This window comes from Erinaceus europaeus, chromosome 5, assembly GCF_950295315.1.
Source record: "Erinaceus europaeus chromosome 5, mEriEur2.1, whole genome shotgun sequence".
Classification (NCBI taxonomy): Eukaryota; Metazoa; Chordata; class Mammalia; order Eulipotyphla; family Erinaceidae; genus Erinaceus; species Erinaceus europaeus.
In genome coordinates, this window is record NC_080166.1 from 39,872,100 (window position 1) to 39,892,263 (window position 20,164).

The following is a 20,164-nucleotide window of genomic DNA, read 5'->3' on the forward strand; positions in this document are numbered from 1 at the left end:
GCTGTTTTCTGAGGCTCACTACCCTTCTTGATGAAGTCTATACTTTAGTTAAACCAGACTAGTTAAACAGACTTAAATAGAGATATTCTTTTTTATTATTATTTTTTAAAATTTTTATTTATAAAATGGAAATCTTGACAAGACTATAGGAGAAGAGGGGTAGATTTTCACAGAAGTTCCAACTCCAGAACTGCATATTTAATCCCCTGCATGATAGCTTCCTTATTCTTTATCCCTCTGGGAGTATGGACCCAGGATCATTATAGGGTGCCGAAGGTGGAAGATCTGGCTTCTGTAATTGTTTCTCCGCTGAACATGAGCATTGGCAGGTCAATCCATACTCCCAGCCTGTCTCTGTCTTTCCATAGTGGGGCAGGGGTCTGGGGAGGCAGGGCTCCAGGACACATGGTGGGGTCATCTGTCCTGGGAAGTCCTATTGGCATCAAAATAGAGATACTCTTTGTAGTATATTGATGTGACATTGGTTTGGGATGGACTAAGAAAAGTCAAGTCAACAAAATTTCTACTTGGAATCTAGGAGCAAGAGTGAGTTAGTATGTGTCAAATTCCTAAGTAATCACTGGACTTCAATAACTCACAGCAAAAATAGGCACCAAGAAAATTTCTCACTTTCTAAGCAGATTCTGTTATAAATGTAATATATACACATTCACAGAGAAAGGTAATTAGCAGCACAAGACTCAGTGAACAAATAAGACCTCAAAGAAATACAACTGACTAAAGAAGTGAACACTTCCCAGTTCTGATGGAAGGATTATTTTGTCTCTAAGTCCCCTAAAGCCTCCAGTAAGTGAGATTCTCTCCACCTCATCCTGCAGAGTTCTGGGATAATGTCAGCACTACAGTCAATTAAAAGAACTGAAACTACAGCACCAAAGCTTCCAGTAGAGGATAGCCTCAAACCTGAGTTGTACCCATGGTAAAACAGCACACTATCCAAGTGAGCTATTTCACCAGTCCTTGGTCAAGTTTTCTTGATTAATAAACACATAATGAAAAAAAAATCAACAAACATCCAAAGAACCTGCACCCCTCCTGCAAAAAAAAAAAAAAAAAAAAAAAAAACTAACACTTTGTTAGGAAAAAAAAATAGCACTAACATTCCAGATAATTCCATACACCAGAGACACATTAGGTCTGTGGATCAGGAAAGAGAATTTCTACATCTTATCTCCATTTCATTTCCTTCCTTTAAATGGGTAATGAAGATGGAGATAACCCTAATATGTAAGCAGCTGTTCCAATGCTCAAGCAATTATATTCAATCTTGCTTTTCAGAAAGTAGGCCTAGATGCTAAGCACTTTCCTAATTAAAACCTGTATTCATTTAACCTTGGCAAGTTAGTATATCAATTTGTTATTGCTTTAATAAGAATTTATAAAAAAAAATTATATGAGTACTCATAATGCACAATTTAAACAATCAAAAACCAAACTTTATGCTATGTTTTGATGGAATTTAGGAACTTAAAATTTGTGTAATAAATTAAATAATTTTTTAAAAATAGGCCCAACACTTACATGAATAACCTCATCTATTATATGTTGATTCTTTCCACTTTAACTCACAGAGGTTCAGATTTTCTGGCATCAGCCAACTCTGAGGTCCACCAGAACAATAATGTTGCCATTCCTAGAAATAAACATATGATTTGCTTTCCTTAGGGGGGAGTTTTGGTTTATAAGTAAAATCGAGATGCAAGGGGGACACAAGCCCCATCCAGAAGGGCTCTGAGATCTTGAATACCAGGTATCTTGTTACCTTTTCTTGGCTAACTCAGGGAGTGAAAAGACAGATCATTTGTTTCTTTAGAAGACTTTGCTCTTCTGTCAGTCACAGGAATGCAGAACTCAATACTCATCAAAGACCTGCAGGTAACAGATTCAGCAGTACAAATACACATTCATTAAGACAATTATGTTGACTCACTAGAATATTCAATTATAATATTCAGAGTTTCCTGCTATCACACATTCGGAAAAAAAAACATGTGATCCAATAAAATCCTACTTTAGGGAAGCCTTACAGCACTTCTTTGAATAAAGAGAGAGAGGTTAGCAGCCAGTCCATTAATCTTGCCTTCGTTTTCCACCCATATTTCCATTGCTTAGCACAGCTTCTTATGACTAAACCTTTCTGAACTTTAACCTCTTCCCTACTTTCATCTTCATTGAGGGCAGAGCTCAAAGACCACATAAGTGAAGTGCCACTCTCTCTAATTAAAGGGAAGCTAGCATCTCCAATTGTAAAATGTGCCTTTTTCCCCACAGCACATTGACAATTCTCAAAAAAACAGTATATTTTGTTTCATGTAAGGACTTTTTTCCCCATGGATTTTAGGATGAGCAGAACTTGGGGTTGTGGAACAAAGATTTCTGTCCCTAGCATGCTGACTCACTGTGATTCTCCTAATGACATTTACAGGAATGATCTCAGATTTAAATGAGAACCACAAAATACCAGTAATTTTATCTGGGGAATATTTATATTTTGGTTCAAGAGGTGAATTCCCAATTTAAAGGGCATTATTAGAAGCACTTTCCCCCCAAACTAAATGTGGTTTCATCTTGGTTAAGCCTTGACTTTTTTAAAAAAATTTATTTCCTGAGAGAAAAATTAGAGAAAAACCATAAGATCATTCTAGTACATGAGACAACAGGGGTCAAACCTAGTGTTTTAGATGTATAAATCCTGTACTCTACTAGCTGAGCTATTTTCCTGGCCAAAATACTTTTTCTATCCATTTAATATTCACTCACATTATACGACTTTTATGTGCATGAGAGTGAATACACATCTTACCACATCCATCACCAAAGTTTCTATTAAGTCTTGTATTCCTAAATAATTTTTACAGCTCAGAGATTTTTCTTCTTAAGAATTTAATCACTCCTTGTGTCCTTATAACTCTCATAATAATATCTATCAAATAAGACATCAAAGAAATATTTTCAGACCATAGTAATAAAAATATGTAATCACTCTAAGGCCTCTCCCTCCCCATGTTAGTACAAAGAGTGAGCTGCTCTTAACTTTCTAAACACTTCTTTTAGGTGAGAGAGTGCAGAATAACTACCTGCTCTTCATTTAAATTAGATATTCTCAGTCCAGAGTTCTTTGCTTCTACCCTCAAGGTCCATTGAACTTTGCAAGTTTTCTGACTGAGCTGCATAATTGGATGACACTTTGAGGAGGACCTTTTAGCATTATTGTAGCAATGATCTAGGGCTTACCATTCTCTGTTCAGAATTCAGAGAATGGTCCTTAGAAACTAGGAGTAAGCAACAGCACACATGGTATATGTAGTTCTTCTTACAGTAACTACATAAGAATTTATGACAAATATGGTGATCAGGGGTATCCCAAAATATCAACAACAATCTAGATAATATAAAATTATACATTTTAAAGTTCCATATTTAGACTTTAAAGCCAAAGACCATCCATTCCTTCTCATTCCTCATCCCACAGCAATTTGCTGAGTATCTATCTACTTTGCATCGTGCACCATGTTGGGAATTGGAAACTTAGCAATGATTTTGAGGAGGGGCCCAATCTTTTCTCTCGCAGTCTAGTAATAATTTCTTTTTTTTTTTGTCTTTACTTATTTTTTAATTTTTATTTATAAAAAAAAACACAAAAACCATAGGATAAGAAGGGTACAATTCCACATAATTCTCACGATCAGAACTCCATATCCCATCCCCTCCCCGATAGCTTTCCTATTCTTTATCCCTCTGGGAGTATTGACCCAGGTTCATTATGGGGTGCAGAAGGTAGAAGGTCTGGCTTCTGTAATTGCTTCCTGACTGAACATGGGCATTGGCAGGTCGACCCATACTTCCAGCCTGTCTCTCTCTTTCTCTAGTGAGGCAGGGCACTGGGGAAGTGGGCTCCAGCACACATTGGTGGGGTCCTCTGTCCAGGCAAGTCCAGTTGGCATCAAAACTGAACTTAATCACAATGTTATTACTGTAATTCATCCAAGCATGATGTTCATTCAACTTTAACAAACTTTTCCCTAATAATTAATATATGGAATAAGTCTATTATGTTTGGTGGAATACTACATCTTTGTTTCTTTCATGTCAGTCTAGAAGCTTTTTCATTACAGAGTATAATTGAAGGGTTATGACTTGTCTCAGCTTAGTTTATAAAGCTGAATATAAGCAAATACTTTCTATAGTTTCTGCATAAAAGTTCAAGTTAGATATAAAACATTGCAACATAGTAAATTGGAAAATAATTTTCAACAAGAAAAAAATTTAAACAACAAGAAAATTCAGTTTTGTGACTGTTTGTAAAGTTACTTTAAAGGTAACCAGCTTGAAGATTCTCATAAACACAACAGAAATATCTAGTATACTTGAATAAGCTTTAAAAGTACATATAATAAATATAGTTACATGAAAATAATTCTAATGTGCTACAAAGTGGCAGAAATAGTCTGAATAAATGTGGATATGTAATCTTTTATTTTTGAAAGATTTAATATAGAAAGACTATCACTAGCTTTGCCTAAATTATTTTATACAATTTTAACTTTTAAATATAACAAGTGAGTTCTAAAATTTGTAGAAAATAAATAAATGAAATGAGGGAGTTTGTCCTACACAGTTTGTAATGAAGCTCCAGTAGTTAAAACATTTTGGTAGGTGAATGATCTCACTTATAGGCAGAAATTAATACATAGGACTGGGAGGGGGAACTCAAAGTTAACCGTGGACTGGCATGAAGTATAGTACCAAAGTAAAGGATTCTGAGAAAGGAGAGGGGAGGGAAGACTGGAAGAGAACTTTAGGGTCCAGTTGCATAATGAAATTATACTCATGTATAAATGACTGCATTAGCCCCCTGAATAAAAAATTAAACAAAACCATTTTGATAGGACATTATGAAATGCAGAATTTGGTTCAAAAGTACTTGAAAGTTCCTTGTAGCATACTTAATAATAAATAAAGTTATTTAATAAAATTCATGGCTACATTGGCTACCAACCAGGAAGCAAATGAAGTGAAAAGTATATTCATGTCTCGTATACAAATTACTTTAGAAGGCTGAAAGAGTCAAGTGCTCAAAAAAGAAAATACAAATGTGTTGATAATTATAAAAAACACTTGCAAGATCTATAGCAAAGAACTGTTTCTAATATATGAGAATCTCTTACAGATCAATAAAGTCAACTGAAATACTAATATACAGCATGGATAAATATTCCATGGAAAGGAAAATATAAAAGACTTTTTGTAATATGAAAATTTGGAGGAGATGGTGGCATGCTATGGATGAATACTGGCTTATTGTCTGAGACTAGGTTTGACAAACATTCCTGTGTCTTTGGGAAGGTGACTTCTGACATGAGACTAGGGGCAATATTTCAATTTTGAGATAGCTCATGAAATCACCTTTTGCTGTTACTCCCCAAAGTTACCTGCTATTAATATGGGCTCAAAGATATCTCCAGAGGCATCTCACCTTATAGATTACATGTTTGTCTTTTGTTTTTTGCCACCAAGGATTTCACTGGGACTTCAGGTCTATACAATTTCACTGCTCCAAAATGGCTCTTTTTTCACACAGAAGGTAAGACACAGAGAAGAAGATATATCACAATACCATTCCACTATTTGTGAAGCTTCCTTTATTACATACATACTCCAAAAATCCAAGGAGTTATCCCAATCCCATCGCATGAATGAGAAAATAAAGGCCCAAAGGACCAAAGTAAGCAATTTCCCACAGCTTCTAGTATAAGCAGTATTCAAACCCAGATGCTCAGGCTCTAAATGAATGTTTTCCCCACTATCCCATAGCTGTCTGCTTTCATATTTTCAGTTCTTCTTTCTGTTTGCATATTGTTTCAACACATCCTTATGGGGGACTATCTTACCACCTGCCAGTTTTCTGGGAGCAAAGAAGATGGTAATGGGCAGGGTCTTGGGGGTTCCCCTGGGGCCAGCAGCTCCCCTGCCCTCTGTCCTGCCTTGGTGAAACAAATTATTACTGTTGCTATGTCTCTCTTGCTTCCTGAAGAGGAATCCCATATTTGCCACAAATGCCTGTGAACCTATTTTTAGAAACAGATAGGAGCATGTGGGTGGCACATACTGAGATTTTCTAGGAACCTATTAATATATCTGTAGAGGCTACTCAGAGTTTTATTTTGGTTGATTGATTTCAAGGTAAATTTATTCCTGTGGAAGGCTTTCTCCCCCTACACTTCTTTACAATGCTCCCATTACCAATCTGTAGACTTTTTTCCCCCCACTCTAAGGATTCAGCCCTAGTACCCTGCGTTCAAATGACTGACAAGGATACCAATAACTAGCAACAACTACAGCTGATTTATCTCTCAGATAGGCTGAGAGGACATAGGTCCAGTTCTCTGTGACCTCTACAGGGACTGGTAGTGCTCCTTAAGATCTTTATGCAGAAAGAGATGCTGATTCAAAGTGTTGGAAAACGTCTCTCGGTAAATCCCAATATTTTCTTAAATCTCTTGAGTCACTGATTTTATTCTAGAGCAGGAAGACCACTATTTTAAGTGTGGAGTACATATAACCACATATTAGAAACTGAGGAAATATTTTTTACCATATTAAAATATAGAAAGTTAGGGACTGGGGGATAATTCACCTAGTACAATGAGTACCTCATCAAGTGACAAGTCCTGAGTTGAAGCTGTGAATCACATGGTAGCACAGTAGACAGCACTAGGGGAGCACCACAGATGGTGGATCAGTGCTGTGACTGCTTCTTCTCTTTCCTGTCTCTCTCTAAAGTGAAGAATGAAAAGATGGGATGTGGAGACAGAATAGTAGTTATGCAAAAAAACACTTTCATACCTGAGATTCAATCCACCATAAACCGGAGCTGTCAGTGCTCTGCTCTCTCTCTCTAGGTCTGTGTGTGTCTCTTTCATTTAGATAAATAAACATTTAAGAAAAAGAAAACAAAAAAGAATGAAAAAAATGCCCTGGCACCATTCCCTAGCACCTTAAATTAGCAAATAAACAAAACAGAGGAAATTAAATATACATATGTAAAGTGTTTGCATTTAGTAGACATAATTCTGACACACTTATGTTAAAGTATATATCTGTAAGTCAAAAAGAGGAAGATAAATGCTGAATGACTGCAGTTATCAAAAGGACCCAATAGGAAGTCAGCGATAGCGCAGTGGGATAAGCGCAGGTGGTGCAAAGCGCAAGGAAAGGACCATCAAGGATCCCGGTTTGAGCCCCTGGCTCCCCAACTGCATGGGAGTCACTTCATAAGCAGTGAAGCAGGTCTGCAGGTGTCTATCTTTCTCTCTCCCTCTCTGTCTTCCCCTCCTCTCTCCATTTCTCTCTGTCCTATCCAACAACAACAACATCAATAATAACTACAACAATAAAACAACAAGGGCAACAAAAGGGAATAAATAAATACTAAAAAAAATTTTAAAACTCATTAAAAAAGGACCCAATAAATAAAGACAGGGAGGGAGAAAACAAAGTTTTCTGGGCAAACAAAGTTAAGCTGGGCATGGTGTATTACATCAAAGCAAGGAACTCAGAGGGAGGGGTAAGAGAGAACTTAAGGATCCTGGTACATAATGAAATTATATTCATATGACAATGACTATACTCTAAAGCATCAAATTCCTCAAGAAATTAAAATTATGTATTTTCCATAAATAATATTTCTTTGGTTGTCTATGTCAATGGTGATAAATATAAGTGCAAATAATGAAAACAAATATTTTTTAACTTAGCAATTAGAACTGTCACTCCTAATATATTAAATTGAATCAATTTAGTAGGCTGTCACAAGCTAAAAATAAAGCTATCAAAATCAATAATAATGTACATTAATTGAAATACTTTTAATTTCTAAATTAGTGAAGATATTCTTTTTGAAGTTAGAGCTTTACAGTTTAAGGTGCAATATATTATATAAAGAAATCAGACAACATTAGCCATGCATTTTCATTTACCTTAACAATAAACTACATAAAAAAAATACGCAGGAGCCAGGCAGTAGCGCAGTGGGTTAAGCGCACATGGTGCAAAGAGCAAGGACCGGCATAAGGATCCCCACCTGCAGGGGAGTCACTTCACAGGAGGTGAAGCAGGTCTGCAGGTGTCTATCTTTCGCTCCTCCTCTCTGTCTTCCCCTCCTCTCTCCATTTGTCTCTGTTTTATCCAACAACGATGACATTAATAATAACAACAACAATAAAACAACCAGGCCAACAAAAAAGGGAATAAATAAGTAAATAAATTTTAAAAACTCATTAAGTTTGATCCATGTCCTGAAATGTCTGTCTGTCTATCTGTCTGTCTCTCTCTAGCCAATTCTCAAATCAAACTAATATGAAGTAGTAATTATTGTCTATTTTAATTAGATAAAAAGAAAACAGAACTGGCTTGAATTTGGATGGACTATACAATAGTTTGTCATAATCACTTGTAATTTGGAAGAGTTCTCATTGATGTTTTTGCAAATAGGAACATTCCTCCAGAGAGTTTATTAAACCAAGTGTAGCTAAAATTAAATTTCAGAGAAAGGATCTGTCCTTGTTTTCAGCATGATTCAGTGTGAATAACCTTGTGTGAATATCCATTGTTTTTATAGGTTAGCTTGGTAGACCAAGGCTCCATAACTCTATGAATTTAGAGAGAAGGACCTACTAAATTTCAAGCCAAGAGACAACCTAGTAAAAGCCTCTCCCATCTCCATCCTCAAAGTCAGTGCTTTTCATGGCAGCAGAATCACTTCCTTCATTTTGACACCCACTCTTTACCAGTCTCATTACACCAAACATTTCATCCTGAGTGCTTTTCTCACTTCCTATAGTGTCTGGTGCTTAAAAGAGTACTAGCTGAAAACTTAGCATTTCATGAGAATTTCAGGAAAAAGCAGAAGAAAAATGAATAAAGTTTAGGGCACTTTTTTGCTAGACATACAAGTTCTTGCTCATAATGACTAAGCCCAAATTTATTAGAAAACAAATAGACTATCTTCCTACTCATACAAACACAAAGCAAGTATTAGTAGACATTATTTTTAGTTCTCTAACACTTCCATGTAACTGTTCAAAATAGCATTCAAATATTTCATCAAACAGATAATCTATGTATGGAACTGAGAATCTGAAAAAAAAAAAAGGCCTATTTTTATTTAAATTGTACTGGAGACACAGAGTCTGCCTAAGGCTGACATTTAATTAGAACAACAGATAATTCTCTATCTAATCAAAGGAGAGAATAATAAACATCCTCCTGTTAATAAAAAAAAAAAGTACTGCAGATCTCAACCTTCTCATAAAGACACATATGCAATTTGGGATTATTCCAAGTTGTGAAGTGTGTGTGTGTGTGTGTGTGTGTGTGTGTGTGTGTCCATGTAATCATTTGCCTTATCAAGGACTAGAAAAAAGCACTCGTGAAATTCTCACTCCTGAGAACTTCACCCTACATAGCACATGGCTACATTCCTTGGGTCCTGTTTCTGGTGACCCCTGGTAAGACCTTATGTCTAGTCAGGCTGATTGGGTCTATGGGGACCTCTGATAAGCAAAGAGGACCAACCCCATTCAAGCTCACACGATTTAGCTAAAAAGAGACCTCAGTAAAAATATGGAGTCACCCATTGTGTTCTTTCTACCCATATCCAGGTAAGGAGGATAGAAAAACAGCAAGGAGACATGTGAATGGTACCATGGGCCCTAGTGTACACTTAGCCCCACAGGCTGTCCCAGACATGCATAGTATAGTCACCAGCAGACAGTTAACTGTCTCACCAGGAAAAGGTCATTCAGTGCAAGAGTCACAGTGAAAGGGATGAGGAAAATGTAGGTTTAGAGGCTCATGATCTTGGCATTTTCACCTCAAGTTGTTTCACATGGAAGCCTAAATTGCCAAGATGTCTTTGTAACACTAGCATCTTCATATACTTTTTAAAAATCGTGTTGATTTGTTCCATTCAATACACACCCAACCCCCAAGCAGCATCTACTTGGTCAGGGTGGATACTGAGAAAGGTTGAAAGCTAACTTAAGCATTCACCTATTTTCTGAGTGACTTTAATATTCTCATCCTCAAGAAGTGAAGGCCTTAAGACAGGTTAGGGTGGTGGAAAACAGTTCATTTAAGGAAGTTAGCCCTAAGGAACACATTTAAATCCAATATTAGCAATCGCATCTCCATTTCATGTTGAATATGCCTTAGATCTAATTCCCAACTGAATTGTTATGGACTTGTGCATGTCATTTCATATGCTTGGGCCTTGGTACTCTTATCTTATATGGGATAACAACCAGGTGAGTCTCAGTTGTCTTCCAAATCTAGTCCTCTTGTTGGCTTGTGTGGAACCACAGTCCTCCACACACATCAATATTCTGCAGCTGAGGATTTACCCTGAAAGTGAGATTCAATTCAGTCTTAGGCTCCCACTCTGGAAAGCCAGTGCTTTTCACTTTAGTAACTGGGGAAAATGTCTTTGCTATTTTAAACAGCCTTACAGTGAATGGCAGGCATGTTAAACATTCGTTACCCTTCATAATTTCATAGTACTAACTTCTATCCAAATGCCATTATGAGAAAAAAGGATTGAAAAAAAAAAAAGATGGGAATGATAGCATAGTGGTTATGCAAAAAACATTTTCATGCCTGAAGTTCCAAAGTCCCAGGTTCAATCACCTAGTATCACCATAAGCGAGAGCTGAGCAGTGCACTGGTGTCTGTTGTCTGTCTCTGTCTCTGTCTCTGTGTGTGTGTGTGTGTGTGTATGTGTACCTCTCATTCATTAGAAAAACAGAAAACAATTAAACTTCTAAAAATAACAATAAATGTTCTCTTTAAAGGAAAATTGTCCAGGATGCAGAAGGAAATGATGGCCAAAGACGAAGCTGTGCATTTCAGCATGAGTTTGAAGAGAACCCCTTCTTTTCCCCTCTCTGTGCAGCCTGTGGTTTCTCGAGAGAAAGTTCCCCAAAGACACCCCTTCCCAGAAGCCCTCCGGGGGCCTTTTTCCCAGTTTCGGTATGAACCTCCCCCAGGAGTCCTGGACAGCTTCCCCGGGGTCTTTGAAGGAGGCCGCTCTCGGAAACGGAAGAGCGTGCCCACCAAGATGCCTTATAACCATCCGGCAGAGGAGGCCGCTCTGGCCCTCCAGGCCACGGCCGCCGAGGAGAGCAAACCCCGTGGCCCGTCCAGCCTCCACGTGCTCTTCCCACAGCCCCAGCGCCCCAAGTTCGATTCTCAGATGATCGACCTGTGCAACGTGGGCTTCCAGTTCTGCCGCACCCTGGAACACCTGGGTGGCAAAGCCTTGGTCAAGCAGGAGCCCGTGAAGCCCAGCACCCTGTGGTCCCAGCCCACACCGCCACCATTTTTGCCCGCGTCATACGCCTACTACCCCAAAGTGCCACCGGGCCTCCTGTTCCCCTTCTTCATGCCCTCTTCATCCTCCTCCCCGTTCCCCTTCAGCCGCCATACCTTCCTGCCCAAGGCATCTCCCGAGCCACAGGCGCCAAGGAAGAGCGAAGCCATGGCTGAGAGCGAGGAAGCCAAGCAGAAAGTGGAGCGTGTGGACGTCAACGTACAGATCGACGACAGCTACTACGTGGACGTGGGCGGCACGCAGAAGCGCTGGCAGTGCCCCACCTGCGACAAGTCCTACACCTCCAAGTACAACCTGGTCACCCACATCCTGGGCCACAGCGGCATCAAACCGCACGCCTGCACACGCTGCGGGAAGCTCTTCAAGCAGCTCAGCCACCTGCACACCCACATGCTGACCCACCAGGGCACGCGGCCTCACAAGTGCCAGGTGTGCCACAAGGCCTTCACCCAGACCAGCCATCTGAAACGACACATGATGCAGCACAGTGAAGTGAAGCCGCACAACTGCCGCGTGTGTGGCCGGGGCTTTGCCTACCCCAGTGAACTCAAGGCCCACGAGACCAAACATGCCAGTGGGAGGGAGAACATCTGTGTGGAGTGTGGCCTCGACTTCCCCACCCTGGCCCAGCTGAAGAGGCACCTCACCACGCACCGGGGTCCCGTTCAGTACAACTGCTCCGAATGTGACAAGACCTTCCAGTACCCAAGCCAACTGCAGAACCACATGATGAAGCACAAGGACATCAGACCCTACATCTGCTCTGAGTGTGGCATGGAGTTCGTGCAGCCTCACCACCTCAAGCAGCACTCCCTCACCCACAAGGTACCGTGGGGCTCCCCAGCCAGGGCAGGTTTGGCTTGGCCTTGGGGAAAAACTGCAAAGTCCTGGGGACCAGTAACCAGGAGGTCAGCGCTGCCCCGCCCCAACACACACACCTGCTGTGTGACCTGAGTGAGAGGTCTCCCTTACCACAACCCTGATTTTTTTTTTTTCTCTTTCAAATGGGTAAGAATAAGCGAATTTAGCAGTCAGGTCCTTTCCCATCTTGCCTTCGAGCCCAAGTTTGGCTCAGTGATACTGATAGTTTGGAAAGGAGAGTGAGAGAAGATGAAGGAAACCGCAGGACGCTATGCTGGTGCTTCTTAACCTCAAAGAATTCCTAAAAGCTTTGATTTTTGTAAACTCCATCCTGGGCACTAGCATAAGTAAGTCATCACATCCTGTCTACACAGGACCAGCTCTGTGTGTGAAATAAACTAGTCAGAATCTTGTTCTTGAGAAGTCTCTTGATCTTTTACTGCTAAAGCAGCTGGCTTTCATTTGAGTTATTTCTTCCCTCCACTGTGAGGCATGCTTCTTACGCAGATGGTCCTGGGGTGAGCATAATTTGGCCACCCTCCCTGTGGATCCCATCTACTGGGTTGTTATTTTTGTATGTTTTGATTTTGGGGGTGTTGCTGTTGTTTGTTTGATAGAGTTTTCTTGTTGCCTGCGTTCACCACTCTGGGCAGCCTATTTCAGATAGAGAGAGAGACAGACACCACAGCACTGAAGTTTTCCAGTGCCAGAGTACTTCTATACAGTGGTAAGTTGGTCTCTATCCCAGGTGAACTATCTTGCTGGTCCCCAGTGGTTTGTGTCATAGGAAGCAAGAATGAGTATCTTTCTCTGGTTTATTTTTATCTTCCCTGGGCTCAGGTCTTCAATGCAGGCCCCATAGTTATCAGTTCAACCTAGTTTGCAACAATGGAGTCATTTGAAGTGCATTTAAAATGAGGCCCTAGTGACATTCCTGAAATCTTACCCCAGCTAAGTTGTTTGGTTTGTTTTGAACTTCTAAGAGGAGAGATTTGCTAAGTGGCCTCTAGCTTCACACCCTTGACATCAGATGGTTTTCTTGGCAGGAGATGTCTAGCAAGCCAGAGTTTCTTAAACATTCTGAAAGGTCAGTGTAGTCTTTAGCCCAGCCAAGCTGACATTTATGCTTTGAAATAATGTTTCATTTGTTAGGTTAGAACAACAGCAACAAAATTGGGCTTCTTCTGGTTCTGCAGAAATATGGGCTTTGCACAAACCTTCTGCTCCTGCCTTACTAAAGGCACCTGCAGATAACTTGCCAAGTGCAGAAAGTATCGAGAAGGAATGTAGTTTTGAGAGTTTGCCACCAAGGGAAACATTCACTGATTTTAGAAACTCCTTCAAGTTTAGAAAAAGAATCAGAAGTGGATTTGAGAGCATATAGAGATTCAGTAAGATAGTAGAAAATGGAATCAAAATGGTAAAACAGCCTGGTATCTGAAATAGATATCACTGTAAATGGAGAATAAAATACATTTTAATTAAAAAATGGCAACAGTAAGAGATAGTATTTACTGAAATTTCTGGGGGGTTTTAATTGATTTAATAATGATTTATAAGACCATAGGATAAGAGGGGTACAATTCCACACAATTCTCACTGCCAGAGTTCTGTATCCCATCCGTTCCATTGGAAGATTTCCTATTCTTTATCCTTCTGGGAGTATAGATCATTATGGGTTGCAGAAGGGGAAAGGTCTGGCTTCAGTAATTGCTTTTCTGCTAGATATAGGCATTGGCAGTTTGATCCATACTCCCAGCCTGTTGCTATTTTCCCCTTTTACTGAACTTTCTATGTGCGAAATGCATTATTTTTCATTTCATCCTCTTCAATCACGTATAGGTATCATCACTCCTGATCCGTGTATCTAAGACCTATGAAGTTCACCCAGTAATCTCTGATTTCAGTGTCTGAGTTCTTGCACAGTAGTGTCCATATTTCCCTGTCCTACCTACTTCTCACCTCCAGAGTTCTATAGGCCCCCTCTCAGTGATCTCTCTGTTCTTAATAGAAACAGAAACTTCCTTTGTTCCCTTGTAGCCAGGCTCATGTTCACGTGAGCTATGCCAGCCCACGTGCCAATTTTACTTTGGAACTAGAATTCACTTTAGAGAATTACACAGACAGTGATAAGTAGTTTTTCCTTATCCCTTATTGTCCAGCACGACTAAGTCATAGTTAAGTTCAGAAACAGTCTTAAGAATAAAGATGCTGAAGTAAAATTTAAAATTTGAAATTCATTGCAAAAATGCTTTTTAGTCATTTCATATTTTTAACTTTGTTTATTCTAGAATATGCAATACATTTTTAAAAATTAAACTTCTTAGGAGGACATTAAAATTTAGATATCTTCAATGCATAATTTAGATATCTTCAATGCATAATTTAGATATCTTCAATGCATAAATCTATACATAAATGTATACATAAATCTAACATATACAGTAGAGACAATTCTAGGGGGAAAGAGGCCTAAAACCTCATAACCTACCTATTCATCTTGGGATGAGAAAACCTTCATCAGGAAAGGCCGTCAAACAGCCAGTAATTACCCTTTTGTGCCATGGGTTCACCAACACTGAGAAATGGTGCTTTCTTTCCATGCCCTAAATTAAAGAAATGGAAATACAGGCAGAGTCAGAGCTGAACTTGGAACACCCTTCCCCCACCCACATAGTTCACAATAGATACCACTGCACTAGGGGTATCATATAGTTATTAGTGAAACAGCATGTTCTAAACTGGCAATAACTTCATATTTTTTAAAGATTTATTTTTTCATGAAACAGACTAACTAGATCTGTGCTCAGATCTGACAAATGGCCATGCCAGGGATTAAACCTGAGAATTCTGGGCACTTAATACATGCAAATCTGGTGTGCTAGAAACTCTGATTCCTTCCCCCTGCCCCCCCCCAAAAAAAGACTGATTCTTGGTCAGGATGTCTTGCAAAGGCTTTTGCAGAGAGGTGTTAGTTATTCAGGTTTACTAATACTCTATGAGTCTCTGGATATGCTTTAATATCATTATTATTGTTATTAACTTATTGGATATATAGAGAGAGACGGGGGAATCAAGCAAGGGGAGAGAGACAGAGACAGAGACATACGCAGCACTACTCCACCACTAATGGAAATCCCCCTACGCACACACACTGCCAATAGAGACTTGGTGCTTAAATCCTGGTCCTTGAGCATTTTAACATGTGCATTCAACTGGGTGTGCCACCATCTGGCCCCTGGATATGCTTTTAATTAGAGTTATCTGCTGTTTAAGTATTCAAACACTTCTTCGCAAACAAGGAAATTTGAAAATCTCCTTCTGTCCTGTTTTCTAACCCAGAAACCCATTCTCTGCCACATATATGTATATGGAAGAAGCCAGCTCTTAGAGGAGAGTCCCTAGCAAAGTCACACAGAGGTCACTATAGCCTTTGAGAGCCCAGGGGACCATCTCAAGAGGTGGTTATCAAGCTATAATTTATTGATGTATGTAGATATGAGTTGTTTTGTGATTTTTAAGTCCATTAATGAGGGCTCAAGAGAACATTGGTCTTCATATGGGAAATAATGATGTCACTTTAGATGGTTTTATTTTTTTCACTATCATGAAAGCTGAATTAGAGACTCATTTCCCATCAATCCACAATGCTCTTAACATAAGTCCTCAAGAATAGCTAGTATAGAATTAACCCCAGCAGCAAAAGAAATAACACAAACAATAAACGTCTTTTTCTCCAAAGGTCTGACCCACACGTAATAAAAGTTTTCAAGAAAACAGCCACTTAACAAGGCTGAAGTCATACCACTGGGACTCAATTTCTGTCATAAAACTCTTTTTGAACTTACATTCCAGGGAGACAAGACTACAATCATGAGGAAGTATGTTGCCTACTAACAGTGTATTTTTCTTTTTCTTTTTTTAAATCTTGCATTCCTCCAGGGTGTAAAGGAGCACAAATGTGGGATTTGTGGGCGGGAGTTCACCCTGCTGGCCAATATGAAGAGACATGTATTGATTCACACCAACATCCGTGCCTACCAGTGTCACCTCTGCTATAAGAGTTTTGTGCAGAAACAGACCCTCAAGGCACATATGATTGTCCACTCAGATGTGAAGCCTTTCAAATGTAAGGTAGGTACTTGAGAAGGAGGTACAAAGAGGGAAGGCACACAGAGTAGTGAACATACCTGATGGGAAAACATCTTTAGGGAACCTGCAGCTGCCTTTCATAGATGGAACCATTGAGACTCAGTGTAGGTCTTGGCCAGTCCCAAACCCATCCACTTTTCCATCACTTATTCTACCACACTTTTGCTCATATCAGCTCTCATATGAACCCTGCCTGAGGACCCTTGCTTATTTGTCTCATTGTGGATTCAGTCCCCAGGCATAGACAGCTGACAAAGGGAGTTCTGCAGACCCATGTAGGGACTGAAGTTATTAAGGGATAAAGGCGATGTGAGGGACTCCCTCCTAAAATGGAGAGTTTAGGCATCAAAGCCCTTTTCCCATAACAAGTCAAAAGTAGAACATGGAAAGATATCAAGGAAGTTTCTAGCATTGTCCTCTCTCCTTTATCGCTGCTTCCTTCATACTCCCCCAACATTTAGAGGGTAGGCTTCCTAGAGAATAAAAGACATTCTGTGACTAGTCCCTCTGAAATGCTTCTTGGGTCAAGGAATAACTATGAGCACAGTGATTCCAAGTGTTTCTCACTTACTCCCTCCTACTATGGGGTTAAAGGATAAAATATCTTCATTAAAATCCCTGTGTCAGATGAACTGGTTGGATTCCTACATCAGATGACATCAGGTGTGAGCTAGAGATTTTATAAAGCCCAGGGCACTGAATGGCATTACTCAGAAGTGTTGACTGTCCCCATGACCTCTCCCCTGCTGCATTGTTTCCTTTATTCACCTCTAAAATGAAAAGAAATCTTACTCAGGATTGGTGATTTAATTAAAGGAATGTACCAGCAAGTGTGATCCTATACATGAAGAGGGCTAGGAAGGGGGAGCAGAGGAGAATTACCACATGAAGATATTGTTAAAATCTTTCTTTTATAAATTGAAATTTTTACTCTTTTTAAAAAAATATTTTATTTATTTCATTTTGAGAGAGTGGCAAAGGCCAGAGCACTTCTCTGGCTTGTGGTGGTGCTGGGGATTTAATCTGGGACTTCAGAGCTTCAGGCATAAAAGTCAATAACCATCGTGCTGTCACCCCAGCCTGAAGTGTTTGTTCTCTGTTACTACATGTCTGATGGGGTCCTAATGATATTTTCCATGGATTTCTATTTGTGAAACAGAGTTCCCTGTTTCAGGGGTTGTACTTGCTTTCATCCTTCTGTAGCATGTCCCCATACTTGAAGGAACCCCCTGTGAAGCTGACTTCTTTCCTGTGTTGGCCACTTTGGGAGAGGGTGAGAGGGGTCAGGAACCAGAGCTTCCCCCAACCTGTGGGGGCAATCTCCGGAGGCAAGGGATGGGGGGGGGCTCTCCCTCCAGCACTTTTCCTGCCACACACTTATGTTTCCCTTCTTTGACTTCAAGTTCCCAATGGACAGAAAGTCAAATTCTGTCCCTTTTGAGTTTTCCAAGCTGAAGGAGGAGGTAGCTGCATGCAAGATGGGAAATGCAATTACCAGGGGCCAGTGCATAAAGAAAATGTGGGGGTCCTTGTTCAGATGTTCTGAAGGATTTCTAAGTGGTGGTATAAGTCAAGAATTAAGTTAGACATAGGACCCTTCTGAATATGTGGTCCTGTGTGTCTGCTTAGGTCACATACTCAGGGAGCCAGTTCCCTGAAAACCCAAACCTGTGTAGTCCAACCATTTTATTCCCCTGCTACATCCATTTGGTTCAGAAGGAATGATTAAAAGAGGATGAAAGTATCCTTAAAACAAAGGGTTGTCTCAAGGGGGTAAAATCAATACAGGAAATAGTATTCCAGGCTGTGTCTGGTTTGGGACTTGGGGTGGGGATATGGTGGTGCTGAAGGATTTCTGAGATCAAGTGAGATCTGAGGACTTCAAGGATTCTTGCTGGTATCATACACTAAAGACTGTACAGCAAAGTGCAATCTGGGCCCAGCAATACAGTGAGCCAACCTAGCTTGACATACCACCCCCACCCCAATGGTAGTACACCACACATGATTCAAAAGGTGTCTGTTGGTCAGCTTTACCATTCAAATGCTGTGTGATCTCTCTTTGAGGATGGATTAGGCTCTGGGTGTCTGATTACATCAGTGAATTCCATAAGAATACTCATAGGCAGGGGCCCAGAGCTAGTGCAGCAAGTTAAGTACACATGGTACTAAGTGCAAGGACCAGAGTAGGGATCCTGGTTCAAGCCCCTGGCTCCCCACCTGCAGGGGGATCGCTCCACAGACAGTGAAGCAGTTCTATAGGTGTCTTTCTCTCCCCCTCTCCTCTTTCCTCTCCTCTCTCGATTTCTCTCTGTCCTATATGGCAACAACAACAGCAAAAACAACAATATTAATGATAAACAACAAGGGCAACAAAAGGGAAAAGATGGCCTCCAGGAGCAGTGGACTTGTAGTGTAGGCACCGAGCCCCAGTGATAACCCTGGAGGCAAAAAAAAAAAATGCTCATAAGCATGCCAGCTTTGGAATTATACAATTTATCCTCTCCAATGGTGCAGAAATTGGCATGGTCACCTACAAAAGTAACTTCTTCATGGTGGAGAAATCCTCTTAGGAGACCATACTCTAGGTCAGGAGACTCTTAGGAGAGTGTATCTGTCATTAGAACATAAAGAATGGGATGTTACAGGGTCTTTTTACCCCCTAAACATAGGTAACCCTTCTCCACTCTTAAACACTAAAATAGGGGCCGTGTGGTGGCGCACCTGGTTGAGTGCTCCTATTACAATGCTCAAGGACCCGGGTTCGAGCCCCCGGTCCCCACCTGCAGGGGGAAAGCTTCACGAGTGGTGAAGCAAGGCTGCAGGTGTCTCTCTGTATTTCTCCCTCTCTATCACTCCCTTCCCTCTTGATTTCTGGCTGTCTCTATCCAATAAATATAGATAATAAAAAAATTAAACACTGAAATAAGAACAAGTGTCTGTCATCTTGATCAGAAGTTCTCTGTCTCTCTTTTTAAAGATTTTATTAATGAAGAAAGATAGAAAAAGAGAGAGAGAGAGAGAAAGAACCAGACATCACTCTGGTACATGTGCTCATAGGGGTTGAACTCAGAACCTATACTTTATCCACTATGCCATCTGCCAGACCATGCAGTTCTCTCTCTTGGGAAATGTCAGAGACCAACTACCAGGGTTTTCTTCAGCTTCTTTCCATCTTGTTTGCTCACTGTCGCCATATCTCACTGTTGGATGGGCAAACTCAAATTGATATTCTTGAGGTGGGTCTCACTTCCTATCCGTATTATGCTGGATTCTTGGAAACTAGTCTGAGGTAGAGGTTGTTGGGAGTTGAGAGTAGGATGGAAAGCCATTTGCATATTGATTTCTAATGCATAGGCATCAGAGATGAATGGCTAACTGATGGCATAGAACTGCCAGAGAATAGTACTAGACTACTAATCTAAGCTTTTATTATGGTAACAGAAATGAGAATAACAATCTACGGCCATACCACCCTGAACATGCCCGATCTTATCTGATCTCGGAAGCTAAGCAGGGTCAGGTTTGGTTAGTACTTGGATGGGAGAAATGAGAATAACAGTTAACTCCCTTTTCATGATTGACATAGCCTAAGGAAGAGGCAAGTCTCCCTCCTTGAACACTCCAGCAGTTAATTCTGTATCTTTTACCCAAAAATGTACAAAAAGAGAGAGAGAACTTTAAAAAAAGTTTTATCTATTCATTTTATGTGAGAGATAGAAAGTAAGACAGACACTGTGC

At 40.2% G+C, this 20,164-nt stretch overlaps 1 protein-coding gene across 3 annotated transcripts in view; it reads left to right on the forward strand.

Moving 5' to 3' along the window:
* ZNF366 (zinc finger protein 366) overlaps window positions 1–20,164 on the forward strand; it is a 77,023-nt gene that overhangs the window by 40,164 nt on the left and 16,695 nt on the right. Inside the window, exons 2-4 of one of the 3 annotated variants that reach the window (XM_060191225.1) lie at window positions 5,539–5,605; window positions 10,872–12,235; window positions 16,214–16,405. In XM_060191225.1, the coding sequence (XP_060047208.1) occupies window positions 10,886–12,235; window positions 16,214–16,405 (1,542 nt within the window). In that variant the 5' untranslated portion in view covers window positions 5,539–5,605; window positions 10,872–10,885. The remainder of the gene's footprint in view (window positions 1–5,538; window positions 5,606–10,871; window positions 12,236–16,213; window positions 16,406–20,164) is intronic. The other 2 variants (XM_007531248.3, XM_060191226.1) reach the window with 2 other exon arrangements.